This window comes from Chenopodium album, chromosome 8 (assembly GCF_948465745.1).
Source record: "Chenopodium album chromosome 8, dcCheAlbu1.1, whole genome shotgun sequence".
NCBI lineage: Eukaryota > Viridiplantae > Streptophyta > Magnoliopsida > Caryophyllales > Amaranthaceae > Chenopodium > Chenopodium album.
In genome coordinates, this window is record NC_137841.1 from 76444298 (window position 1) to 76472185 (window position 27888).

Here is a 27888-nt window from a genome sequence, read left to right on the forward strand (position 1 = left end):
TTTAGTTGTTCCACCACAAAATTTTGGGTCCAGAGCATTTGAGACAAGTTATTAATGTATTATACCCAAGAGTCTTGAACAGTTGAGAATTTGAGATCATTCAAAGAATAGCCCTTCCTGTGAATATATACTAATAATGTAACAAAATTGATTCTCAAGATACGATCATTACCTTTGCCTAAACCTGAGAGACTATGTGCAGCCGCACTCAGTCGAATATGGCTTGGGTCAACTGATGACAAAGCAAACCCGAATCATAAGAAGCTGAGAGCCCTCAAGTTCCAAGGAGTTAATCTCACAATACTACATGGGTTGCATAATTGCACAAACAAGCTTGCTGCGAGTTAAGGCTCTGACAACTTAAACATTTGATGCTTCATAATGAGTAGTAACAAATATTACTGAAGTATGGAATGAGGTAAGATTTCCCGAAGTAATTGAATATTTATTCAGCAAACGCTGCCTAAATTGTACACACCAATGACGTCAATAGAAAAAGTTAATATAACTTCAGGATTTTCTCAATGAAATTGTTATTCATAATTACGACAAAAATGTGCTAAACACTAAAATGAGAGATAATACAACATTATCAGTATTCACATAGAATTGCTTCCTAAAGTCGTGTATTTCATATACCACAGGAAAAATTACAAGGCCAAAGGTTAAATCAAGCAATAATCCAAGAAAATTGCTCATGCTACACAGAAGGGAGAGTAAAAATTACATCTGTACTTACGGTTTCATGTTTCAAAAAGCTGTTTCAAAACAGTTTTAGTTAAGCCTTGATTACCATTTTCATTGGTAGAACTATCTGATTGGAGAGCAGTACGAATAAAAAAGTTCATCTGCTTTCTCAGCTTAGCGTTGTCAGAAAATATATCTCTCAACACAGCCCTCAACTCATGATCCAATGCCTTCAAATCTTCGCTATTTGAAAGCATGTCAGTGGCGGGAGCCAATAGTTGAGACTGAAACATATTGGCACAAATTGGTCAAAGGGAGCATCCATATAAACAAAAGCCAAGAACATATCATAGGGCATGTTTGCAGATGTACTGTTTGAAGATCTAGAAAAAAGATATTACATATATATTTCATCAACCAGAAATAACAGAAATAAAGTGACGCTTAAAGCAGCATATACCTCTGCCAAGAGAAGATCAATTTGCTGGTCAGAATCTGCAAGGAGATCTAAAACATCTGATACTGAGGATGAATCAACCGCAAAATTATCATCTGCGATTTTGATATTACACTCCAGAAGCCGAGTCTGAAGGGTTTGAGAATCATGCAACAGCTTTCTTCTTGCAGCCAAAGCAAGTTTATTTCTCTCCAATTCTTGCTGTAAGAGTTGCTGAGAAAATATGACAAGCATGAGCAAAGGTGAAGAGGAAGAAAGAAGATTCTTTAGCATCAGTGGAGATGTAAAGGCAAAGTCATGCATTTGCACACTACGATTTTCCAGACACAAAAGATCCCCTAACCACATAAAAGTTAACTAGATTGCTGAAAAAATAAAAATAGAAAAGAAGATGAAATAAAGAAGATGGCACAGAAACAGGGACATAACCAGATCATGGGTGTAAGATTAGCGACTGCTGGCAAGTGCTAAAAGTAAAAGCCAATATAGGTGAGTAAGGAGACCATCATAGATTCATAGGTAACAGCTGGCTAAGAAGACATGGTGATGATTAGCAAAAGATGGGTAAGCTTAAAGTTTCAAAAACAATAAAGATCACTATCTATATACATATCTGACACCAAGGCTGACACAACTGATTTTCCATATTGTGCCTAAGGTTAAAGTACATATTGCCAGGAATAACTGGGAATACGTTTCTACTTAAAAAAGGGCGCAAGGATCATGCAGCATTATAAACAAGCAGCCATGAGCCTTGACCAAAACTAGTTGAGAAATCATAAATATACTCTTATTGTTCTCCATTTAACCAGCAATCTTAGTATCCTTCAATATACCAAATTTTACCACAACTCACCAAGATCTTACTGACATCCTGAAGACACTGCATCTCCATAACTACTTGGTTTGCACATATATCCTTAACTAAGACAGGCACACCCACTTAGGAAAAAAAAGAATTGATAATACAAAAAATTTACCCCCTCACCCCTACCCCCAACCAAAAATTAAATAAATTTTCTTTCGCCAACTTCAATACACGAGAAAGCAACACTTTAACAGAAAACAAAAGCCAAAATACCTACCTCCACTTCAATTTTTTCCTGTACTGATTCATCGTGTTTTTGCTTTAGATCAACTTGAGATCTTCTCAAAGATTTAACCTCCTTAACAAGCAGCTTAATATCCGATTTAGATTTCACCTCTAATTCTTCATGTTGCTTTGACAAGATATTAAGCTGGTCTTTTGTAGCTTCCAACTCCCGCAACAATTCATCCTTCTCTGGAAAAGCATCTGACCTCATGGAGTCTGCTGGCAACTTAGCATCCTGGAGATTTTTTGAGACAGTTACACAATATTGTAAAGAAGTACGATAAGTATAAACATGGAAAATTAAAAAGCAACTGGATAGAAATGAACCTTTTGAGATTTTAACTGGAGCTCAAATTCTAATGACTTCTGCCGTAGTTCCTCCATATCCCACTGCATTTTTGTAACCCTTTCTTTTTCAAGTGACAATGCCTGCTGAAGGTTTTCTCTACTCTTCTCTTTAGTAGTTTCAAGTTCAACTTCCAAATCCTTGACCTGGAAAAGAGGAAACACATGAGACTGTGACCAACAAACAACCTTACAAGGAAATGAAAGATATAACGAGTTAACATGCTATTTGCAATGATAACAAAATCGTAATTACCTTGGTAGTAAGGTATTCCTTGACAGCAACTTCTTGATTCAATCTTGTGATAAGATCCTCCATATCTGTTTTCGCAGTTACTAATCTGCGCTGCATGATCATAAGAATTCTATCTAATTTAGGCTGCTGATCTCTTGGTAGAACTATATCTCCAACACTATATTGCAGTTCTGAATTGCTAGGACTCCCCATGGTCCTAGAAGCTTCAGCTCCACTGGGGAGGTCAAGAGATGCATCCCCGAACAAGTTAGGAGTCCATGAATTTGACATTTCACCGCCTCTATATGAACTCAAGTCACTCCCTATACTCTCATTCGAAGGCTTCCGTACATGGTTGACCGCCTTGATAGGCTCTGCCTCAAATGAACTTCCTGCCCTATCAAGAGCTAAACTGACAGACTTCGAAGCACTCCCATTATCTGCAATGAGTCTACTTTGCACCTTATGCTTTTTGAAACTTTCCAATTGATCCAAAATACTTTCTCCCATCAACAACCCTTCGTCAATATTAGACATGCTGTACTTGGTTATCTTTTCCATTGGATTTGTCAGATCTTCATCCAATGTCAATTCTTCTAGACCGAGTTCAGAAACATCATCCCTTCCAAAACTAGGACTTCCAAGTTCAGAAGTTTCATAAGCAGTGTCACTACCATAATCTGATGCGATTGATGAACTGCCAGCAAGAGCAGCTAAGCTTAAACTTGAATGGTTTTGATCTGAAGATATACTGCTAGTTGTAGAAGGATTTGCTTCAGAAGGCTGCTGACTTTCTTGAAATGCTAGAAATAAAAGGAGAAAATAAATAAAATAATGAAATTTAAAACAACAAGAAGGATTGAGACAACAGATAAATGTACAGCTGTCAAAAGTTGACCCGACCCGAAATACCGACTCAAACCCGATTATTAACCGACCCATCTGAACCAGAAAAAATGGTGACCCAAATCCGACCTGAAACCAACCCTAGACCTGAGTTGACCCGAGTATATGAGACCTGAACTCGAACATGAACTCTCCTGGAGATGACCCGACCCGACCCGAATGTAACTTGTAAATTATTAACCTGAACCGAACCCGACTTGAACCGATTGACCCAAACCCGTTTTAACCCGTCAAAACCCGAATTTAACCCGACTTGTTACTAACCTGACCTGATTTAAACCCGACCCGAATTTAACCCGACCTTTTACAAACCCGACCCGAAATCAATCCAACTTGTTACCCGACCCGAATTTTACCTGACCTAATACTAAACCGACCCAAAAATTCAACCCGATCTGTCACTAACCCGACTCGAAATAAACACGACTTGTTATTGACCCAAACTAAATTCAACCTAAATTGTTCCTGACCCGATTTCAAATCACCTTAAAGGCAATTTATACCACCTTATTATTGTTGATCAAAGCATTTTGTCTAGGGAGACCAAGTCGGTCCACGCCAGCAACAGAAAGGAGAATCATCCTCAAATTTAAGAATTAAATATAATATATATTTGTTGTATGGTCAAAGGAGATAATTATCTTCCTAAATTATTTACTATAGTTCCCTTAAAATTGTCATATACTACCTCCGGTCCAATTTACTCGCAACAAAGGAATATTTTATGTCTCACAAATAATACTCCTTTGTTGCGAGTAAATTGGACCGGAGGTAGTATATTATAGTCAAAGGAAATAATTAGCTTGAAAAAAATGATAACTATCTATTTATAGTTAGTGGAACATAACCCGAATATGACCTGATTGTAACCTGCAAATTATTGACTTGAACATAACCCGACTTGAATCCGAAAATGACCCGACTTGTAAATGACCTAACCTGATTACCCGCAAATTATTGACTTGAACTGAACCCGGCTCAAACCCGAAAATAACCCGACCAGATTCTAACCCGTCAATTATCGACTTGAACCGAAACCGACTCGAACCCGAGAATTACCCTAACCCGTTTTAACCCGTAAAACCAGAATTAAACCTGATGGATTGTTCACCCGACCAGAATATGACCCGACCTGATATTAACACGTCCTAAAGCCGACCCAAACCCGATAAGAAGTATGACCCAACACGACCCGAATCAAGGATGACCAAACCCAAACTCGACCCGCATAGGTTATAAAATTAATCCTAATTGACCCGACCCGAGTTGACCCGACCCACTCTTACCTAACCCAAACCCGACCCGTTTACCCGAATTGACGGTTCTACCCGAAACCTCCAAAATTTCTCAAAAACCATAGATATTAGCCTTTAATTTTAGAATTTTTTAAAATTATTTTTCACCCAGAAATAAAAAATTGCCGAAATGTTTACTATGGTCCCTAATACCCTCCGGGAGTCCAACTGGCTGGATGGAACCATTCAATTTGCATTTAAACGACCAATTTACCGGTTTACAACTTGCACCGATTTCATTAACTCAAGTTAACCGCGAACATTTATGACAACATATAATTATCATATATGGTTCCAAACGGCATTATATGACTCCGAGATGTATCCCCTAAAATCTCAATGCTTTTCGACATCGGGCCCTGAAAAATTCGATATTTCTCAAAAAGCGTGAATATTAGCCTTCAATTTTGGAATTTTTTGACTTTTTTTCCCCAGATATAAAAATTGCCGAAAAGTTTACCATGACCCCTAATATCCTCCGGGAGTCCAATTGGGTGGGTGGAACCATCATATTTGCCTTTAAACAACCAATTTACCGATTTACAACTTGTACAGATTTCATTAACTCAAGGCTACCACAAACATTTATGATAATATATAATGATCATATATGGTTCCAAACGGCATTCTACGACCCCGACATGAATCCCCTATAATATAAAGACTTTTCAACACTGGGCCCCGAACCTCTAAAATTTCTCAAAAAAACGTGGATATTAGCCTTCAATTTTGACAATTTTTTAACTTTTTTTCGCCCAAAAATAAAAATTGCCGAAATGTTTACCATAGTCCCTTATATTCTCCGGGAGTCCAATTGGGTGGGTGGAACCATCCAATTTTCCTTTAAACAAACAATTTATCGATTTACAACTTGCACCGATTTAATTAACTCAAGCCTATCATGAACATTTATGACCACAAATAATGATCATATAAGGTTCCAAACGGCGTTGTATGACCCCAAGATATATTCCCAAGAATTTCAAGACTTATCGACACCAAGCCCCGAAACCTCTAAAATTTCTCAAAAAGCGTGGATATTAGCCTTCAATTTTTGAATTTTTTGACTTTTTTGCCTGAAAATAAAAATTGCCGAAATAATAAACACATTCTCTAATACCCTTCGGTAGTCCAATTGGGTGGGTGGAAGCATCCAATTTACCTTTAAACTGCCAATTTACCGATTTACAACTTGCCTCGATTTCATTAATTCAAGCCTACCATGAACATTTATGACTACAAAAAATGATCATATATGGTTCCAAATGGCATTTTATGACCCCGAGATATAACCCATAGAATTTCAAGACTTTTCGACACCGAGCACCAAAACCTCTAAAATTTCTCAAAAAGTGTGGATATTAGCCTTTAATTTTGGATAATTTTGACTTTTTTCAACCCAGAAATAAAAATTGCCGAAATGTTTACCATGGTCCCTAAGACCCTGCGGGAGTCCAATTGGGTTGGTGGAACTATCCAATTTGCCTTTAAACGACCAATTTATCGGTTTACAACTTGCACCGATTTCATTAACTCAAGCCTACCATGAACATTTATGACAACAAATAATGAACATATATGATTCCAAACGACATTTTATGGCCCCGAGATATGTCCCTTAGAATTTAAAGACTTTTCGACACCGAGCCATGAAACCTCTAAAATTTCTCAAAAAAACATGGATATTAGCCTTCAATTTTTGGTTTTTTTAAAATTTTTGCGCTTGAAAATGAAAATTGCCGAAATTTTACCATGGTCTCTAATACCCTCCGGTAGTCAAATTGGGTGGGTGGAAGAATCCGATTTACCTTTAAACGACCAATTTACCGGTTTAAAACAGATTTCATTAACTCAAGCCTACCATGAACATTGATGACAACAAATTATGATCATATATGGTTCCAAAACGACATTGTATGACCCCGAGATATATCTCCTAGAATTTCAACACTTTTCGACACCAAGCTCTGAAACCTAAAAAATTTCTCAAACAGCGTGGATAGTAGCCCTTAATTTTGGATTTTTTTTGAATTTTTTTCGCTTGGAAATAAAAATCTACGAAATGTTTACCATGGTCCTTAATACCCTTCGGGAGTCCAATTAGTTGGGTCTAACCATCAAATTTTCCTTTAGGCCAATTTACCGGTTTACAATTGGCACTGATTTTGTTAACTTAAGCCTATCGCGAACATTTATGTCAACATGTAAGGGTCATTTATGGTTTCAATCAGCATTATATGACCCTGAGATGTATCTTCTAAAATCACATTTCTTTTCGACACCGGGTCCCGAAACCTTCTAAATTTCGCAAAAAGCGTGGATATTAACCTTCAATTCCGGATTTTTTTTACTTTTTTCGCCCGAAATTAAAAATTGCCGAAATATTTACCATAGTCCCTAATACCCTCTGGGAGTCCAATTGGGCGGGCGAAACCATTAAATTTACCTTTAAACGACCAATTTACCGATTTACAACTTGCACCAATTTCATTAACTTAAGCCTACCATGAACATTTATGACAACAAATAATGATCATATATGGTTCCAAATGGCATTATATGACCCCGAGATATCTCCTAAAATTTCAAGACTTTTTGACACCAAACCCCAAAACCTCTAAAATTTCTCAAAAAGTGTGGATATTAGCCTTTAATTTTTAAATTTTTAGACTTTTTTTCGCCCGAAAATAAAAAATGTCGAAATGTTTACCATAGTTCCTAATACCCTCCGGGAGTCCAATTGGGTGGGAGGAATCATCAAATTTTTCTTTAAACGAACAATTTACCGATTTACAACTTGCATCGATTTCATTAACTCAAGCCTACCCTGAACATTTATGTCAACAAATAATGATCACATACGGTTCCAAACGACATTGTATGACCCCAAGATATATCCCCTAGAAATTCAAAACTTATCGACACTGAGCCACCAAACCTCTAAAATTTCTCAAAAATCGTGGATACTAGCCTTCAATTTTTGGATTATTTGACTTTTTTTCGCGTGAAAATAAAAATTGCCAAAATAATAACCATGATCTCTAATACCCTTCGGTAGTCTAATTGGGTGGGTGGAAGTATCCAATTTGTCTTTAAGCGGCAAATTTACGGATTTACAACTTGCCTCGATTTCATTAATTCAAGCCTACCATGAACATTTATGACAACAAAAAATGATCATATATGGTTCCTAACGGCATTATATGACCCCGAGATATATCTCCTAGAATTTCAAGACTATACGACACCGAACCCCGAAACCTCTAAAATTTATCAAAAAGTGTGTATATTACCCTTTAATTTTGGAATTTTTGAATTTTTTGCTCCAAAATAAAAATTGCAGAAATGTTTACCATGGTCCCTAATACCCTTAGGAGTCCAATTGAGTGGTTGGAACCATCCAATTTTCCTTTAAACGACCAATTTACCGGTTTACAACTTGCACCGATTTCATTAACCCAAGCCTAGCATGAACATTTATGAGAACAAATAATGATCATATATGGTTCCAAACGGCATTGTATGACCCCGAGATGTATCGCCTATAATTTCAAGACTATACGACAACGAGCCATGAAACCTCTAAAATTTCTCAAAAAGCGTGGATATTAGTCTTCAGTTTTTTTATTTTTTTTACTTTTATTTGCTTGAAAAAAAAAATTGCCGAAATAATTACCATGGTCTTTAATACCCTTCGGTAGTTCAATTGGGTGGGTGGTAGCATCTAATTTACCTTTAAACGACCAATTTACCAATTTACAACTTGCCTCGATTTCATTAATTCAAGCCTACCATTAACATTTATAAAAACAAAAAATGATCATATATGGTTCCAAATGGCATTATATGAACCCAAGATATCCCTAAAATTTCAAGATTTTTCGACACCGAGCCCCGAAACCTCTAAAATTTCTCAAAAAGCGTGGATATTAGCCTTCAATTTTTGAATTTTTTTAACTTTTTTACCTGAAAATAAAAATTGCCGAACAAATTAACATGGTCTCTAATACTCTTCGATAGTCCAATTGGGTGGGTGAAAGCATCCACTTTACATTTAAACGGCAAATTTACCGATTTACAACTTGTCTCGATTTCATTAATTCAAGCCTACCATGAACATTTATAAAAACAAAAAATGATCATATATTGTTTCAAACGACATTATATGACCCCGAGATGTATCCCCTATAATTTCAAGACTTTTCGACACCGAGCAATGAAACCTCTAAAATTTCTCAAAAAGCGTGGATGCCTTTAAATTTTTGAATTTTTTGACTTTTTTTTCGCCTGAAAAAAATACTGAAATAATGAAAATGGTCTTTAATACCCTTCGGTAATCCAATTGGGTGGGTAGAAGCATCCAATTTACCTTTAAACGACCAATTCCGATTTACAACTTTGCCTCGATTTCATTAATTTAAGCCTACCATGAACATTTAAAAATGATCATATACGGTTCCAAATGGCATTAAATGACCTCAAAATATATCCCCTAGAATTTCATGAATTTTCGACACCAAGTCCCGAAACCTCTAAAATATCTCAAAATGTGTGGATATTAGCCCTTAATTTTGGAATTTTTCTGACTTTTTTCAAGCCGGAAATAAAAATTGCCGAAATGTTTACCATGGTCTCAAAGACCCTCCGGAAGTCCAATCGGGTTGGTGAAACTATCCAATTTGCCTTTAAACGACCAATTTATAGGTTTACAACTCGCAATGATTTCATTAACTCAAGCCTACCATGAACATTTATGACAACAAATAATGATCATATATGGTTCCAAACGACATTGTATTACCCCGAGATATGTCCCCTAGAATTTCAAGTCTTTTCGACACCGAGCCATAAAACCTCTAAAATTTCTCAAAAAGCGTGGATATTAGCCTTCAATATTTGGATTTTTTAATTATTTTTTGCGAAAAAATAAAAATTGTCTAAATGTTTACCATGGTCTCTAATACCCTCCGGTAGTCAAATTAGACGGGTGGAAGAATCCAATTTGTATTTAAACGACCAATTTACTAGTTTACAACCAGCACTGATTTCATTAACTCAAGCCTACCATGAACATTTATGCGAACAAATAATGATCATATATAGTTCCAAACGGCATTGCATGAGCCCGAGATATATCTCCTAGAATTACAACACTTTTCGACACCGAGCCCAATTTCTCAAACAGCGTGGATAGTAGCCTTAATTTTGTTTTTTTTTTTTTAATTTTTTTCGCCTGGAAATAAAAATTGACGAAATGTTTACCATGGTCCTTAATACCCTTCGAAGTCCAATTGGTTTGTTGGAACAATCAAATTTGCCTTTGAATGACCAATTTACAGGTTTACAAATCCTACCACAAACATTTATGACAACATATAATGGTCATTTATGGTTTCAATCACCAATATATGACCCCTAGATATATCTTCTAAACTCTCAATTTTTTTCGATACAGGGTCCCTAAACCTTCTAAATTTCTCAAAAAGCGTAAATATTAACCTTTAATTTCGGAATTTTTTTACTTTTTTCGCCCGAAATTAAAAATTGCCGAAATGTTAACCATAGTCCCTAATACCCTCTGGGAATCCAATTGGGTGGGTGAAACCATCTAATTTGCCTTTAAATGACCAATTTACCGGTTTACAGCTTACACTTATTTCATTAACTTAAGCCTACCATGAACATTTATGACAACAAATAATGATCATATATGGTTCCATACGGCATTATATGACCACGAGATTTATCTCCTAGAATTTCAAGACTTTTCAACACCGAACACCGAAACCTCGAAAATTTCTTAAAAAGCGTGGATATTAGTCTACAAGTTTACAACTTGCACCGATTTAATTAACTCAAGCCTACCATGAACATTTATGACAACAAATAATGATCATATACGGTTCCAAACGGCATTGTATAACCCCAAGATATATCCCCTAGGATTTCAAGACTTATCGACACTGAGCCCCGAAACATCTAAAATTTCTCAAAAAACGTTGATAATTAGCCTTCAATTTATGAATTTTTTCGTCTGAAAATAAAAATTGCCGAAATAATTACCATGGTATCTAATACCTTTCGGTAGTCCAATTAGGTGGGTGGAAGCATCCAATTTGTCTTTAAACGACCAGTTTACTGATTTACAACTTGTCTCGATTTCATTAATTTAGGCTTGCCGTGAACATTTATGACACAAAAAATGTTCATATATGGTTCAAAACGGCATTATATGACCCCGAGATATCTCCTAAAATTTAAAGAGTATTCGACACCGAACCCCGAAACCTCTTAAATTTTTCAAAAAGTGTGGATATTAGCCATTAATTTTGGAATTTTTTGTCTTTTTTTCGCCCGGAAATAAAAATTGTCGAAATGTTTACCATGGTCCCTAATACCCTTCGGGAGTCCAATTGGGTGGGTGGAACCATACAATTTGCCTATAAACGACTAATTTACCAGTTTACAACTTGCACCGATTTCATTAAGTCAAGCCTACTATGAACATTTATGACAACAAATAATTATCATATTTGGTTCCAAACGCCATTCTCTGACCCGAGATGTATCCCCTAGAATTACAAGACTTTTCGACACCGGGTCATGAAACCTCTAAAATTTCTCAAAAAGCGTGGATATTAAACTTTATTTTTTGGATTTTTCAACTTTTTTTCGTTTGAAAATAAAAATTATCGAAATGTTTACCATGATCTCTTATACCCTCCGGTAGTCAAATTGGGTGGGTGGAAGCATCCATTTCGCCTTTAATTGACCCATTTACCGGTTTACAACTTGCACGGATTTCATTAACTCTAGCCTACCATGAACATTTATGACAATAAATAATGATCATATATGTTTCCAAACGGCATTGAGATATATATCTAAGAAATTTAAGACTTTTTGACACTGAGCCCCAAAACCTAAGAAATTTCTCAAATAGCGTGGATAGCCTTTTATTTTGGAATTTTTGGACTTTTTTTCTCCCGGAAATAAAATTTTTCGAAATGTTTACCATGGTTCTTAATGCCCTCTGGGAGTCTAATTGGTTGGGTGGAACCATCCAATTTGTCTTTAAACAACCAACTTATCGGTTTACAACTTATGGTTTATGACAACATATAATGGTCATTTATGGTTTCAATCAGCATTATATGACCCCGAGATGTATCTTCTAAAATCTCATTTCTTTTTGACATCGGGCCTTGAAACCTTTTAAATTTCTCAAAAAGCGTAGACATTAACCTTCAATTTTGGGATTTTTTTACTTTTTTGCCCGGAAATAAAAATTGCCGAAATGTTTACCACGATTATTCGAAATGTTTACCATGGTCCTTAATGCCCTCTGGGAGTCTAATTGGTTGGGTGAAACCATCCAATTTGTCTTTAAACGACCAACTTATCGGTTTACAACTTATGGTTTATGACAACATATAATGGTCATTTATGGTTTCAATCAGCATTATATGACCCCGAGATGTATCTTCTAAAATCTCATTTCTTTTTGACATCGGGCCTTGAAACCTTTTAAATTTCTCAAAAAGTGTAGACATTAACCTTCAATTTTGGAATTTTTTTACTTTTTTCGCCCGAAAATAAAAATTGCCGAAATGTTTACCATGGTCCCTTATATCCTCCGGGAGTCCAATTAGGTGGGTGGAACCATCCAATTTTCCTTTAAACGAACAATTTACCGGTTTACAACTTGCACCGATTTTATTAACTCAAGTTTACCAAGAACATTTATGACAACAATTAATAATCATATATAGTTCCAAACGACATTATATGACCTCGAGATGTATTCCCTAGAATTTCGAGAATTTTAGATACCGGGCCCCAAAGACTCCAAAATTTCTCAAAAAGGTGGATATTAGCGTTTAATTTTTGAATTTTTAAAATTTTTTTTTACCCGGAAATAAAAATTGCCGAAATGTTTATCATGGTCCCTATTACCCTCCGGGAGTCCAATGGGGTGGATGGAACCATCCAATTTTCATTTAAACGACCAATTTACCGGTTTACAACTTGTACCGGTTTCATTTACTCAAGCTTACCACGAACATTTATGACAACATGTAATGATTATATATGATTCCAAACGGCATTATATGACCCTGAGATGTATCCCTTAAATTTTCGAAGCTTTTCGACACCGGGCCTCGAAACCTTCAAAAATTCTCAAAAAGCGTGGATATTAGCCTTTTGGAATTTTTCGACTTTTTTCGCCCGGTAATAAAAATTGTCGAAATGTTTAGCATGATCCCTAATACCTTCCGGGAGTCCAATTGGGTGGGTGGAACCATCCAATTTGCCTTTAAACGACCCATTTACCGGTTTACAACTTGCACGATTTCATTAAATTCAAGCCTACCACGAACATTGATGACAACAAATAATGATCATAGAATTTCAAGACTTTTCGACCCCGAGATGACCCTAAGTTGTTTCCTATAGAATTTCAAGACTTTTCGACATCGGGCCCTGAAACCTACAAAATTTCTCAAAAAGAGTGGATATTAGCCTTCAATTTTGGAATTTTTTTACTTTTTTTTCGCCCGAAAATAAAAATTACTAAAATGTTTACCATGGTCCCTAATACCCTCCGGGAGTCCAATTGGGTGTGTGGAACCATCCAATTTGATTTTAAACGGCCAATTTACCAGTTTACAACTTGCACCGATTTACCGGTTTACAACGGCCAATTTAATTAACTTGCACCGAACCTGACTTGAACCGAAATTGACCCAAACCCTTTTTAACCCGTCAAAACCCGAATTAACCCAACTTGTTACTAACCTGACTTGAATTCAACCCGACCCGTTTCTAACTCGACCGGAATTTAACCTAACTAGTTACAAACTCGACCCAAAATCAACCCAACTTATTATTGACTTGACCCAAATCCAACCCGACTTGTTATTGACCTGACCCGAATTTTACCAAACCTAATACTTACCTGACCCAAAAATTCAACCCGATCTGTTACTAACCCGACAGCCGACACGAAATCAACACGACTTGTTATTGACTCGACCTAAATTCAACCCAAATTGTTCTTGACCCGATTTCAAATCACCTTAAATGCAATTTAGACCACCTTTTTATTGTTGATCAAAGCATTTTGTCTAGGAAGACAAAGTCAGTCCAGGAAACAAAGGAAATGAGCATCATCCTCGAATTTAAGAGTTAAATATAGTATATATTTGTTGTATGGTCACAGGAGTTAATTATCTTCCTAAATTATAGACTATAGTTCTCTAGTATATTGTCATATATATTATAGTCAAAGAAAATAATTTAATTAGCCTGATAAAATTGATAATTATCTATTTATAGTTAATTGAACCCGAATATGACCTAACTTGGAAATGACCCGACCTGATTGTAACCTTCAAATTATTGACTTGAACATAACCCGACTTGAATCCGAGAATGACCCGACTTGGAAATGACCCAATCTGATTATAACGCGCAAATTATTGACTTGAACCGAACCCGAGTTGAACTCGAGAATGAACCGACTTGAAAATGACCCGACCTGATTATAATCCGCAAATTATTGACTTGAACCGAACCCGACTCAAACATGAGAATGATCCGACCTGATTCTAACCCGCAAATTATTGACTTGAACCGAACATGACTCGAACCCAAGAATTATCCTAACCCGTGAAAACCCGAATTAAACCCGACCTATTGTTCACCTGACCCGAATGTAACCCGATCTGTTATTAACCCGACCCCAACCCGATAAGAAGTATGACCCGACGTGACCCGACTCAAGCATGACCCAACCCAAACCGAACCCGCATAGGTTATGGAATTAATCCGAATTGACCCGACCCAAACCCGACCCGTTTACCCGAATTGACAACTCTAGATAAATGTCATTAGTATCGGTCAAGATGTATGGTTATACCTCCCATCAAAACTAGAAGTAATTATATTATTCCAAATAACAGCTTTTTTTACAATAACAACACTATAATACACGCCAATTTATAATAAAACATTGCACGCCACATTATGATATGAGTATATGTTAAAAGAAACTTTGCAATACCAATGTATTCCCTCCGTTTTCTATAGTTCAACCTGTGTTGATTGTTCATGTTGTCAATGCACATCTTTGACTATTAATAACATAACTGGAATTACTATTCTTTCTTACATATTGAGAATAGTTTTGAAGATTCCTACAAATAGTGAATATTATATAGATTCCTACAAATTGTGAATATTATATAGATTCTAAACAAGAAGAACAAAAGAAAATGAAGGGAGTGCATAAAACCAAATTTACTTGAATTTATTTGTGCAGGAGATGGGAATAGAGAATATAAGACGTGCATATCAATAGAAATAGATAAAAGAAACAGGACACATAGTTTAGATATGTCTTAGCTGTAACGGAGAAAGGGGGCACATACATGATCTGGCAGCTGCTTCTAGTTCAAGAAAGGATGCCACAGGCATACACCTAGATATATCAATGTCTGAAAGAAGTTTTGATATCCACTCTTCCAAAGAGCACCTTCGCTGCAACCAAAAAGGAAAAACTTTGTTTCAATTATTTGATGCCCACATAACAATCAATCACGGATCAATGTAATAAAAAATAATGTAAGAAAACCTAATTTAATTTAATTTTTATATTGGCCTAGTTCTTTTGGGATTAAGGATTTAGTATTGCTGTATGCATGAAACAAGGTATTATAGCTAAAGCAGGTCATTAAAAGAGTATTGCTATAGTTAGGCTCACCAATTTTAAGTTTCAGCCAAGAGTTTAAAAACAGATGATTGCTCAGCTACTGTACTAACCTCTTCCAAGAGTGCCCTGCTCTTCATTCGCAAAAGACCTTTAGGGGGAGCAGATGGGAGACTTTTCTTAGGGAATGTCCTTTTAATCTGAATAAATAAAAAAGCAGACAGAATAAACAAAATAAGAATATTATCTCAGTAATCCTCAATTATTATGTGCTCAACTCTAGAGCTGTCAAAAGTTGACCCGACCCGAAATACCGACCCTAACCCGACCCTAACCCTAACCCGTCTGAACCCGAAAAAAATGGTGACCCGAACCCGACCTAACCCGACCTGAAACCAACCCTAGACCCGAGTTGACCCGAGTATTTGAGACCCGAACCCGACCATGAACCGACCTAAAGAGGACCCGACCCGAATGTGACCCGTAAATTATTGACCTGAACCGAACCCGACTCGAACCCGAGAATGACCCAAACCCGATTTAACCCGTCAAAACCCGAATTCAACCCGACCTGTTACTAACCCGACCCGAGTTCAACCCGACCCGTTCCTTACCCGACTCGAATTTAAACCCGACTTGGTTACAAACCCGACCCGAAATCAACTCGACTTGTTATTGACCCGACCCAAATTCAACCCGACTTGTTATTGACCCGACCCGAATTTATTCTCGACCTATTACTAACCCGAATTTTAGGATTTAGGAATTTTTAGGATAAAAAGAGTACTCCGTATTGACTATTGAGTTTCGGGCTTTTTTTCAATTTATTAACATGGATTCCAATTATAAAACAAAAGTGGCCTTTCTCATCTTACTTGACTTATCTCTTACATAATCCTCGTCAAAGAAAAACTGAACTGGACAGCAGCCAAAAAAAAAAAATTAAACAAAAAAATAAAAAATAAAAAAAAACAAAAGTGGCCTTTTTTTTATTATTATTTTTTTAAAGGGAATTCAAATTTTATTATTCACATGTCTATTTAATATTTTTTTTTTCGGAAATATTTTAAATTACGTAATTTAATTTGGAGTTTTAAATAAATTAAAAAAAATTAAAAAAAATGTAACTGGACCCAATTTGACCGACCTGATATCAAACTTAAACCCTATTAATCCAATATTTGATACCCGAATACGAACATGACCCGACTTGATTATTATAATACGAGAATAAAAAGACTTGAAAAGGACCAATCTAATTATAACTCGAAATTTTTTGACTTGAACCACACCCGAGACCGACTTGGAAATGACCCGACATGATTATAACCCGCAAATTATTGACTTACCAATTTGAACTCGAGAATGACCAGACAAGTTTAAATGACCCAACTTGATTGTAACCCGCAAATTATTAACTAAACCCGACTTGAACCCAAGAATGACCCGACTTGAAAATGACCAGATTATATCCCGCAAGTTTTTGACTTGAACCGAACCCGACCCGAACCCGAGAATGACCCGACTTAATTATAACCCACAAATTATTGACTTGAATAGAGCCCGACTTGATTATGACCCGCAAATTATTGACTTGAACCGAACCCGACTCAAACCCGATAATGACCCGACCTGATTATAACCCGAAAATAATTGACTTGAACCGAACCCGACTCGAACCCGAACACGACCCTAACTCATTTAAACCCGTAAAAACCCGAATTTAACCCGACTTGTTTTTCACCCGACCCGAATGTAACCCGACCTTTTATTGACCCGACCTAAACCCGACCCGAACCCGAAAAGATGTATGACCCCACGTGACCCGACTCAAGCATGACCCAACCCGAACCCGACCCACATAGGTCCTGACATAAACCCGTATTGACCCGACCCGAGATGACCCGACCCACACAAACCCGACTCAAACCCGACCCATTTACCCGAATTGACAGCTCTACTCAACTCTACTCTAAAATATCTTCAATCCAATCACATCAACTGATCAAACTGAAGACGGAAAGCTATTAAAAGTTTCGCTTACATCAGAAAATAACTTAAGGAAATCATTGAATCTTCTTAATACTCCCCGTGTAGTAGTAACTCCTGCTGGTGATTGAATACCCACCAAAACCCTGTAAAACTGTTGAGAGTAAAAAAGGTTAGATAGGGTCACCATTGCACACGGGCAACTAGGATAGATTCAAAAGTTAAGATGCATATAGAAGATAAATTTGCTGAATATAAATCTACCACACCCCACTACACTGGTACCCTGAATGCCTCTCACTCAGCTCTTGCTTACCACAGGTATATGGGTGTCAAAACTACTTAGTGTTGCCCCCATTGTTTTCTGTGGGCCTATCTAGGTAACACTTTGATCGGACAGACATGAGGGCAAGCTGTTTCAAAAACACATACCAGGCAGAATACAAAAAAAAAAAAAAAAGAAAAAAAAATCTATAATACTTCATTAAACACCTTGGTGTTTGCTTATGAAGGTAAGAGCCACTAATCAAACTTCATTCAAATCAGGGAACAATAATTAACTTATCCTGGAAGTCACCAAGTCAGCCTCAAATGAGAAGACTTGCCTTTATTTCTCTTTTCTGACCATAATCATAACCAGTATTGGGTCAAAGCTGACAGAAGGCAGATATGAATCATACAACAAAAATTTCCTCAAAATAAAACAAAAAAAAAAAAAAAAAAAAAAAAAAAACAAACAAACAAAAAAAAAAACCAAAAAGTAAACCTTTTAGAACAATGTTGGGACTTGGGAGACATCATCTTTACTTTACTAATGTCTTATCCAACAGCTTCCTAAAACATTACTGATAATCTTTTTGTTCTCAAGCTGACATGATCAACATGGGCTTAAATTGACAACCAATGTGAGAAATTAGTTACACTAAATCAAGTTACATAATTTGGAACTGAACTGACTGTATCTAGGGCAGAGTTGCCCAACTACAAACACATGATTACAAAACTTATTGGCAGAATGAAAAACAACATCTAACCCTTGGCATAGATAAACATTGGAGAGACATTCAATTTCTGTACCACTACAGGATCTGAAGAACTTGATCTTGATTTTGGAAGCGCAACCCAAGAAGGAATTGTAACACAGTAGCTCCATCCAGAGCGAGGATCATGAGGCCATACAGTATCACGACCACCCTACATCAGTAAAATGTTTCTAGTTAGCAATATATACTCTAAAATAGTAATAACGAATCCAGAATGTCAAACTGACTAGGTATACAGTCAGCCATATCAAGCTCCATATTGTACGTTTAAAGGTTGCAACTGGCAACAATAGAAAAGGGTACCTAATTTAACTATTGAAGAACCTAAGAACCTCCCAGTCACCAGAACATTGGACGATCCTGAATTGTGCAACTGAGCTCACAACTATACAAATAAAGCTAGAGAGAGAAACTAGGATAGAGTTCAGCAGTAACTCAAAGTGCCAAAATAAACTCCTAATAATTATCGAATTTTTTTATACAAACAACCCATGAATTTTAGAAAGATGGGAAAAACTTGTCATGAGAATATATGCCTTTACAATATGAGATACAGAGATGCCTACGTAAAGGAGGTTCACATGAAACACTACAATCTACCCACAAATCCTCCTACACAGTGAGAATGACACTAAGGAGGACTTATTCTCTTACCTTGAATAAATAATTTTCAGGTATTGTCAGTTCAGAAGTTTTCTGTAAATGCTAGTAAGTGCAATTTACAACTTAATCACGTTCAGAACAAATAAGTTTAGGGATCGAAGTGAAAAAAATAACTGAACACGTTATGAACTGTGAAGTAGCTAAAAGTTACTATCTTCATTGATCTTTTATTGCATTTCATAGGTCATGTCCAAATTCATATGCAATTGCATAAGCCAAACATTTTTGCATCATCTTACATGTTCATCAATGAGTGCGAGTTGATTCAAATTTATCCTCGCATGATGACAACTTTTATTGATTGATTGATTGATTGATTGATGACAACTTTTATCCTCTCTCCAGCTTTTCGGTGCAAAATCTTTTAATCACTCACCAGGTCCACCACCATACTCAAACTAAATCAACCATAATCCACCATACATATACTACACCCTCCCAACTCCCCGATCCCTTCAAAAAGTGGTCATAAGTTAATCACACTAATCTCAAAACAAAGATATTCAACGATAATGACAAACAATGTGCCATTCCTCCAATATTCTCACTCACGCTGTTCTCAACTACTGCAATCAATCCTAATCACATTCAGTCGATCACACAAACTTCCATATCATTGGCAACAAGGATCATCATAAATTGAACATCGAAAACTCAGCCCCATCAATGCAGTCAATCACACAAGCTTCCATATCGAAACCTCATAGATCCAATTCAATCAAAGCTATAATAATGCCACAAGATTGCGCAATTCAATAAGCTCACTTACCACATTAGTCAACAACCAACTAAAATAACATAAAATCACTCAAATTAACTCAAAATTAACAACATAAACAACAATTTCTGAACTTAAACATGCAAAATAACACAAACCCAGAAAAGAGGAGAGAGAAAAAAGAGTACCCATTTCTTAGGAGGGGGACTCCAATCCATCCCCATAGGTAAAGGGGAGGTTCCATCATGGCGATGCTTGGGTGGACTCCTCCCCCTGTTCATCTCGATCACTTAATTTTACCCCCAATTCAATTTCTGCAACAAAATCAATGAATTGGGTATCAAAATTTCAAACCCTTGTTAGGGTTTATGTAATTTGATCGGATCACTCCAATTGCAGCATATGATTTGAAAATTGAATTTGGTTTCTTCAAAAATCAATCTTAGTATATGATACAGTCTACAATTATTCTATCTGAGGTTTGAGGATTCGATTAACAATTCAATTAATAAAAAAGAGAAAGATGATGAAGAAAGAGGAGAGAGAATTTAGAGTTTGCGTGGATTTGAGAGTGTAAAATGCAATGAGATTATACAAACAACGCACCAAAAAGGAAAAGGGACAATTTTGCAATTTGCACCTAACCTTTGTTCTTTCAGCCTTATTTCTCACGTTTGGCTTTGGTTTTATGTCATAGTGAGATTAAGTTTCATTTAGACTATGACTCTCATACTTGGTCATGAAGTCCGACTCTAGTCGAGGAATAGCGGAATAGGTCATAGGTGGTTTATAACACGAGCGTTCAAGTTATACTGTGGATGGTAGTTAGCATAGTAAAATTATTACTCTTTAGATGTTAATGTATAATTTTTTTTTCTCTCAATTTAAAAAGCGAATTCACAAAATTTGCATGTGAAAAGTGCTAGAGAGAAGTAAAGTGTAAAATGATTTAATAAACTGGACAACTCAACTGATATAAAATAGTTTTGAGGCTAATGTTAGTTGGTATATTACGGAAAACTACCAAGTCGTGCTACATTATTATTGTCGATTTTTATTTTTTGATTTTAATTTTAATTTGAAGGATATTTGATATAGGTTGTTTAATCTGCTTTTAAAGTCAAAGTTAATAAAAGCATTATAGATTTTTAAATAACTAGAACTACTTAATCGGATTAGGAGTGTGTTGTTTTTGCAACTAATCATGACTCGTAAATATTAAAATCATAATGAGAAATTGTGATGGATACTTGTTAGGAAGGGAAGTCCAATAACTCTAATACTACATTGGGCTACTAAATGTGGGCTTTTTGTTAGGCTTATTTTATATGGTGGTCATGTGTATTGTCTTGTAGGCCTATCAACATACAAGTATATAATTGAGAGACACATAGCATGGTTTCCATATATAGCTTTGTAATCCAATCCATATAAGTATATCTTGATTTGTGAACCGTATTTACTATTTTACTCTTAAGGGCACGAGTTACCACTCTTGCAAGAAATCGAAAACTAAGGGTCTGTTCTCATACGTTGAAATTCAATTCAGCTCCTAATTTCCTTCTCTTATAAAATATTCATTTCAGTTTAGTTCAGTTCAGTTGAGTTCAGTCAATGAGGACATGCCCTAAGTTGCCTTTTTTGTAACTAGTTATTAGTCCTGGACTCATGGCGATGTATCGGGTCCTTAAATAATTAGATATGTTTGATATTCAAGTTATGAATATAATAATTAATTCAGTTTATTGAAGTGTATAGATAAGTCGATAAAGAAACTATGTGAAGTCCGGCCCTATTAATTTCCAAACCCAAATTAAACCCCTGGTCTTAAATGAAATGCCTCTAAAGAAATGGATCATGCATCTAGACCTCGACCTCGACCAAACCGTAGTAGGTTCGAGGGCTTTGTGACCTCAAGACCAAGTTATGAATCAAACGTTGCAGTGCTGCGCACATTGCCAATACGGCCAATGCGGCAGTTACAACCTTCCTTTCGTAGTTTTCTTTCTACGTACTTTGACAAAGTCGTCTCAGAATCCTATCTCTTTCAAGCAAGCTGTCACGGCGTACTGATAACAAAATGAGTAGATCCAAAGAATGGAGGTCGAATTAGACGCTTTTGAACTCAATGATAATTGGGAGGTGACATATACATATCAACCTAAAGGAAATAAAGCTTTTAGATGTAAATTGTTGCATTAAACAATATTTGAGCTTGAAAGAAACACAATAAGCAAACAAAAAACAAGTCGAATTCGTGGAAATTTACTTAATTGTCTTCATGATATCAATCAATTGTAAATTAGCATATATTGGATTTATTTAACAACAAAAACCAAGCCATCATCGTCACTAATAATGTGATATTCCTATACATATATTAATATAGAAATTATTATAGCAACAATATATATACACACACAATAACTTTTAACATAATATCTAACTTTTAACAGTAACTAGCATTTTGGCCCGTTCGATGCACGGGTTCATATTTAGGTTATTTTATATGTAGGTATGTTTTTCAGTAGTTGAAACTTGTGATATGAAATACGAACTAATTGTTTCATTGCTAAAACTTAAAAGGAAAAAAAGAATGAGGGTAGAAATGGGGAAAAAAATAAAAGAATTTAGTTACATATATATACATGAAGACTATAGGATATGAAATGACATATTGGTTTAAGTTATATTTTAAGTCTATTAGTTGAAAAGACAATTTTTATATAATTCAATTCATATGTTTATGTGATGTATATTAATTGGTTCAACTTTATTTTATTATGATGGAAATGAAACACTTCATTTTCATAATTGAATTTGCAAGTTATAGAATGTATAAAGACTTAAACTAAAAGATTAAAAGGGGTGACATGTGTCATGTGTGGTAGTGAGTGACTTGTGATGACATGTGTCATATGAAAAATTATGGTTTGTGTTTTTAAATACTAAGTATAGATATAGATATAGATATCTATCATACATCGATAATTAAATCTTTTATTTCGAATAGACACAATTAATTCACGAGTGATCAATATCAATTTATTATCAGTATTAATACTCGATCTTGTACATACGTATATGAATATGATTTTATTATCTCGTTCCAACATAAATTAAATTTAGACTAATTTAATAGATTTTACTCTGTGACCTTTATCTTTATATATATAATTTATTTATTTAATTTTCTAATATGAAACGATTTTATTACCTAAATAGCAAATCCTATCTAAAATACAATAGATATATACCCTTTGTAATTGGGCATTTGCATGGCCAGGTTAGCCTAGAACGTAGATAGGATCCATCTTAGGAATAATGTCTTTAGTATGATCGTTAGATACGCTTGGCATTCATCCATACATCATTCTTTCCCTTTCTAATACGAATTGAAGTAGATTTATCTAGTATTCCCCACCCAATAGATGACACGTGTCGCTACACGTTATCCTATGATGTCCAATAACAGACATATATTCTAATGAATGGTATGCTCATAAGACAGCCTTAGATAGATCATCTCATGCACAAACATGTTTCGCAATGTTACTATACTACATTGCATGCAACTTAGGTCCAAAATGAATGTCCTTGTTTTGTAGCACCTTTCACAATTTAACCCCATTGAACTGTATTATTGAGACCCAAATTAAAGGTTTTACATAAAAATGTTAATTTTTTTCTGCCATCCTAAAAATAGTAAACTGTCATGACCTTTAAAGGTGGTAAAAATATATATATGGAGCATTAAGTGGAGTGTAGTGTAGCGTTAAAGAAAGTATGGGAAAAAGTTAACAGTACAAAAAGTAACATTCTAATAACGAGAGATGAGGGAGTATATGACATAATAATAACAACGATATGATAACACACATTATTTGTAGGTCGGACCAAGAGGAGAAACACATAATGAAAAAATAGACAGTGAAAATTCTTATACACACCCAGGTGTACTGTAGTTACGTTAAAGATCGTGAGGAGGAATAGAAAGATTTTGAATTTTTTTTTTTCAATTACGATCTCGAGTAACTTATAAGGGCAGTGTTTTATTCTATGAAAATACAACGTAGTAATTTCAATGAGATAAAGGTTTAAATATCACATATATATGGTTGTTATGAGGCTAACGAACAAATTAAAATCTCTGCCTAACAATGATATATTCAAACTTGTGTTAGAGAGAATGAGACAAACACAAGTAGCAACGGACAAGGTCACAAGAACAAGATGAAAAGTGAGAGAGACATGAAAGAATGAGAGAGGATCACATGTCTGTGAATCTGTGATAATAATAAAAATATAAAGGTGCAATTTTTTTGTTACTATTTTCTTTATGTCTAATCTTGTAGTACCTTGTGGCTGGTGGGGCAATTCTATACTGAACCCTCGAGCACCATGAAGCACCGTGCATGGTGCTCGCACAGTCGCGCTTGAGGATACACACAACACAATAGTTAATTGTTGTGCTTGTGATTGAAGTTCACAAGCATCATTTACGCATGAATTACACGTGTCGGTCTATAACATGATAATAATGAAATATAAGCACTATTAAGTGAGAGTAAATGATGGCTAGGTTAAGTTGGCCACCACTTACTACAGAGTCCGGAGTATATATTTTTTTTCTTTATATTTAAAAATAGCCTTCATACTATGCAAGTAATTACATTTTTTATATATGCCTCCGCTAGTTGCATGGAAAGAACGAAATAGACCATTTTCTCTAGTAAAAGATATGTAAAATATCAGTTGATGAGATTGCAGATAGCTGTATAATGTTGGCAACACCGCAACAGTATGTTAGGTTGAATATGTATTGTCAATCCTTGACCCTCCATAATTGCATCAGTCTTAATCTAAATACAAAGTAAATAGTCTCATTTTCGGCATTATTAATTTTGGTGCTAGCCTTAAGCTGATGGTTGAGGCACAAGAATATTTTTATACTCGTGACCTCTATGTCACTTTGGCTCCGATACCATGTTAAAGAACCAACTCAACCAAAAGTTTAAGCTGATGGTTGAGGCCCAGGAATATGTTTTATACTCTATCAATAACATATCATGATCCCTCAAACTGCTTGAAGGATTAGATTATATTCTTTAATCTAGTGTCGAACCAATCATGGTGCTGCTGAACACATATTAGTCTCTTTCTATAGCCTTATAGGTCATCATATTTGAGTTGATTTTATTTAAATTCTCTTTAATGTATCGAATATAGATAAAATAAATAACAGAAGGTTTTGTGTAGAACGGACTCACATGAGTCGAGTTTATAATGCAGACAATCATCCCCCACCCACTGCCACCCAAGTCAGCCCATTCCACCATCCGCTTTCGCTGCCATTCCCAAATCCTTTAATCTTTGTCGCCATTAGTAGAGATTGAAGACGGTTGATGTTGTAATCAATTTCTTTCCTCCAATTTTGTTGGTTTTCTTCTAATTCTCCCTCTTCTTATTTCGCCATTGTTGCACCTCTTTTAAGCTATTTTAACAATTTTGCTGGTTTTCCTGGCTTTGTTCTCTCTCTTCTTATTTTGCCATTGTTGCGCCTCTTTCTGTCTTTTCTGTATACACTTCTTTAATCTTTGTCGCCATTTCACCATTAATAGAGATTGATGAAGACGGTCGATGTTGTTAATTATCGACTTCTTTCCTCCAATAATACTTTTGGTGGTCTGATTCCTCCATAAACTTCAACAACACTTACAGGGTATATATGTCTGACACCTTATCAATATTATCTAAATTCTGATACTTATTATCTAATACCTGACCAATATTATCTAATTTCTGACACTTATTATCTAATTTCTGATACTTATTATCTAGTATCTGACCAATATTATTTAATTTCTGATACTTATTATCTAATACCTGACCAATATTATCTAATTTCTGACACTTATTATCTAATTTCTGATAATTATTATCTAATATCTGACCATTATTATTTAATTTCTAACAATTAAATTTTCTTTTTGTATGATTGGACTCACGTGAGTCCGTTCTACACAATACTTTTCCAATAAATAAATTTCCCTAAAATCGAAACTTCTTTAATTTTCTACCATATACTACTATACATAGTATATTAATGCCGCAGTCCTAATATACTTCATTATAATTTAATTTTTAAGTTAAGGACTTTAAGGAAATTTCCTTTTTAGGCTATTAAGCGAAAATTGATAAAACAAAATGCATATGTTTTTAAAAGAAAAAGTGTGTATTATAAATACACATAAAATAGATTTAATATAAAACAGTCGCTATTTGAATAGAAAACTCATACCAAGTATCGTACATACTCCACATATATTATACAAAGTATATATGCACCAAACGTTGTTAGAACCACATTATATGCCAAATTTCCATTGTCATTATTTTATTTGATTTGTCATTTTTGTAACGTACCAAACACAAATAAAAGTGGCTCAAACAAAATACATAAAGCTTAATATTGTACATACATCAGAAATTAGATACATTCCGTAAAAAAAAAATAAAAAAAAATAAAATAATAATAATAATATATAAAAAAAAAAAAAAAAAAATACATACACGTACACCGTACCACACACGATAGAAAAGATGTGGGTCAATGAACAAAGAAAATCTTACTGGAAACAATTCACATGCACTGAATCACTGGTGCATGTAGCAAGGGGACTCTAAACACAAAACTAAATCACAATAAAAACAAAAACAACTATTAACAAAATTAAATAAAAAATAAAAAAACAATAACATGATTATATTAAAAGTCTAGTAAATAGTACATTCAAATTAATAATACAAGCAAATCATGCAATAACAATGTCAAATAGAAAAAGAAAAAAACCCTAGCAATATAGAGTTATATATCAATGTTCACAATATTATGAACATTTATACATAATTTTACTATAAGCTAGGTATGCATGAATTATGAATACATAAATGAATATTATATGAGAGCTAAAAATCATGAGCTATCATATAATTCAGTAATATTTTTTTTTTTTTATGTTGTTGTAATTTTCCATGCATAAATAAAATGAACAACATTGATAATAATTAGCACTTAAATCCTTCTGGAAGATCTTTCTGGCAAGCGCTAAGGAGAACACTTAGGGTAACAGGCACATTCAAGTTGATACCAAGGATGTTAGCCTTAATGGCAGTACAAAGGCAAAGAGCGGCTTCGATGTTAGCAAGACCTTTGATTAGGGCACAACATGGAGTACCAGAGGGTGGGCTACCAATCACGGCGTGGACTAGCCCTAGTACATCCGCACATACACCGAGTTTGAGTGTGTCAATAGGGCATTTGCCCGTGCTAGGGGTAACTGGTGGGGGAGTAAGGCAACTACCACAACACGCGTTGCACACGGGTGATAGGGTTACGAGGGAGAGGATGAGGATGGCGGCGATGAGCTTGGTGGTGGTAGCCATGATGAGAATTATTGGTTAGGGGATGTAGTTTAAGGTAAGGGTTTGAAAGAAGGTTTGTTGTTGAGTGAGGGAAATAGGGGTTGTGTTGGTGTGTTTATAAAGGGTTGGAGTCATGAAAAGGGTTAAAAATGTATGAGTAGGATTTGTTTGTAAGTTTGTGTAAAAAATTAATTAGCACCCATGTGCTACACTGGTCCTTAAGAAACACTTGGAAAACCTAAATAAATTGTATATTATAAAAATATATTATTAATAATACTTACAAAAAAAGTGGAATATAATTTTAACAAAAATAACAAG

General features: G+C 35.2%; 1 protein-coding gene and 1 pseudogene across 2 annotated transcripts; both read right to left on the reverse strand.

The window, feature by feature from the left end:
- Window positions 1-486: 486 nt before the first annotated feature.
- Window positions 487-20801, reverse strand: LOC145642472 (PX domain-containing protein EREL1-like). Of its 2 annotated transcripts, XM_081693665.1 has the most exons (11): window positions 20788-20801; window positions 20331-20456; window positions 18796-18912; window positions 17774-17872; window positions 15843-15929; window positions 15452-15560; window positions 2839-3620; window positions 2565-2729; window positions 2230-2472; window positions 1148-1357; window positions 487-971 (listed from the first exon to the last, which is right to left on the reverse strand). In XM_081693665.1, the coding sequence occupies exons 2-11, from the start codon at window positions 20421-20423 to the stop codon at window positions 744-746; spliced, it is 2133 nt and encodes a 710-aa protein (XP_081549791.1). In that variant the 5' UTR covers window positions 20424-20456; window positions 20788-20801; the 3' UTR covers window positions 487-743. The 2 variants fall into 2 exon arrangements, with proteins under 2 accessions (XP_081549791.1, XP_081549792.1); XM_081693666.1 differs by lacking the exons at window positions 20331-20456; window positions 20788-20801 and having other exon boundaries at window positions 18753-18892.
- Window positions 20802-27210: 6409 nt separating this feature from the next.
- Window positions 27211-27588, reverse strand: LOC145555530 (14 kDa proline-rich protein DC2.15 pseudogene; annotated as a pseudogene).
- Window positions 27589-27888: the final 300 nt, after the last annotated feature.

Excerpts from the sequence above, each read along its gene's own strand:
- LOC145642472 (XM_081693665.1), bottom strand. The coding sequence starts at position 20,423 with ATGAACAGGGGGAGGAGTCCACCCAAGCATCGCCATGATGGAACCTCC. Across the intron at positions 15,930-17,773 it reads TCCTTAAGTTATTTTCTGAT|ATTAAAAGGACATTCCCTAA; the intron begins GTAAGCGAAACT and ends TTATTTATTCAG. Across the intron at positions 1,358-2,229 it reads AGGAAAAAATTGAAGTGGAG|CAACTCTTACAGCAAGAATT; the intron begins GTAGGTATTTTG and ends ATATTTTCTCAG.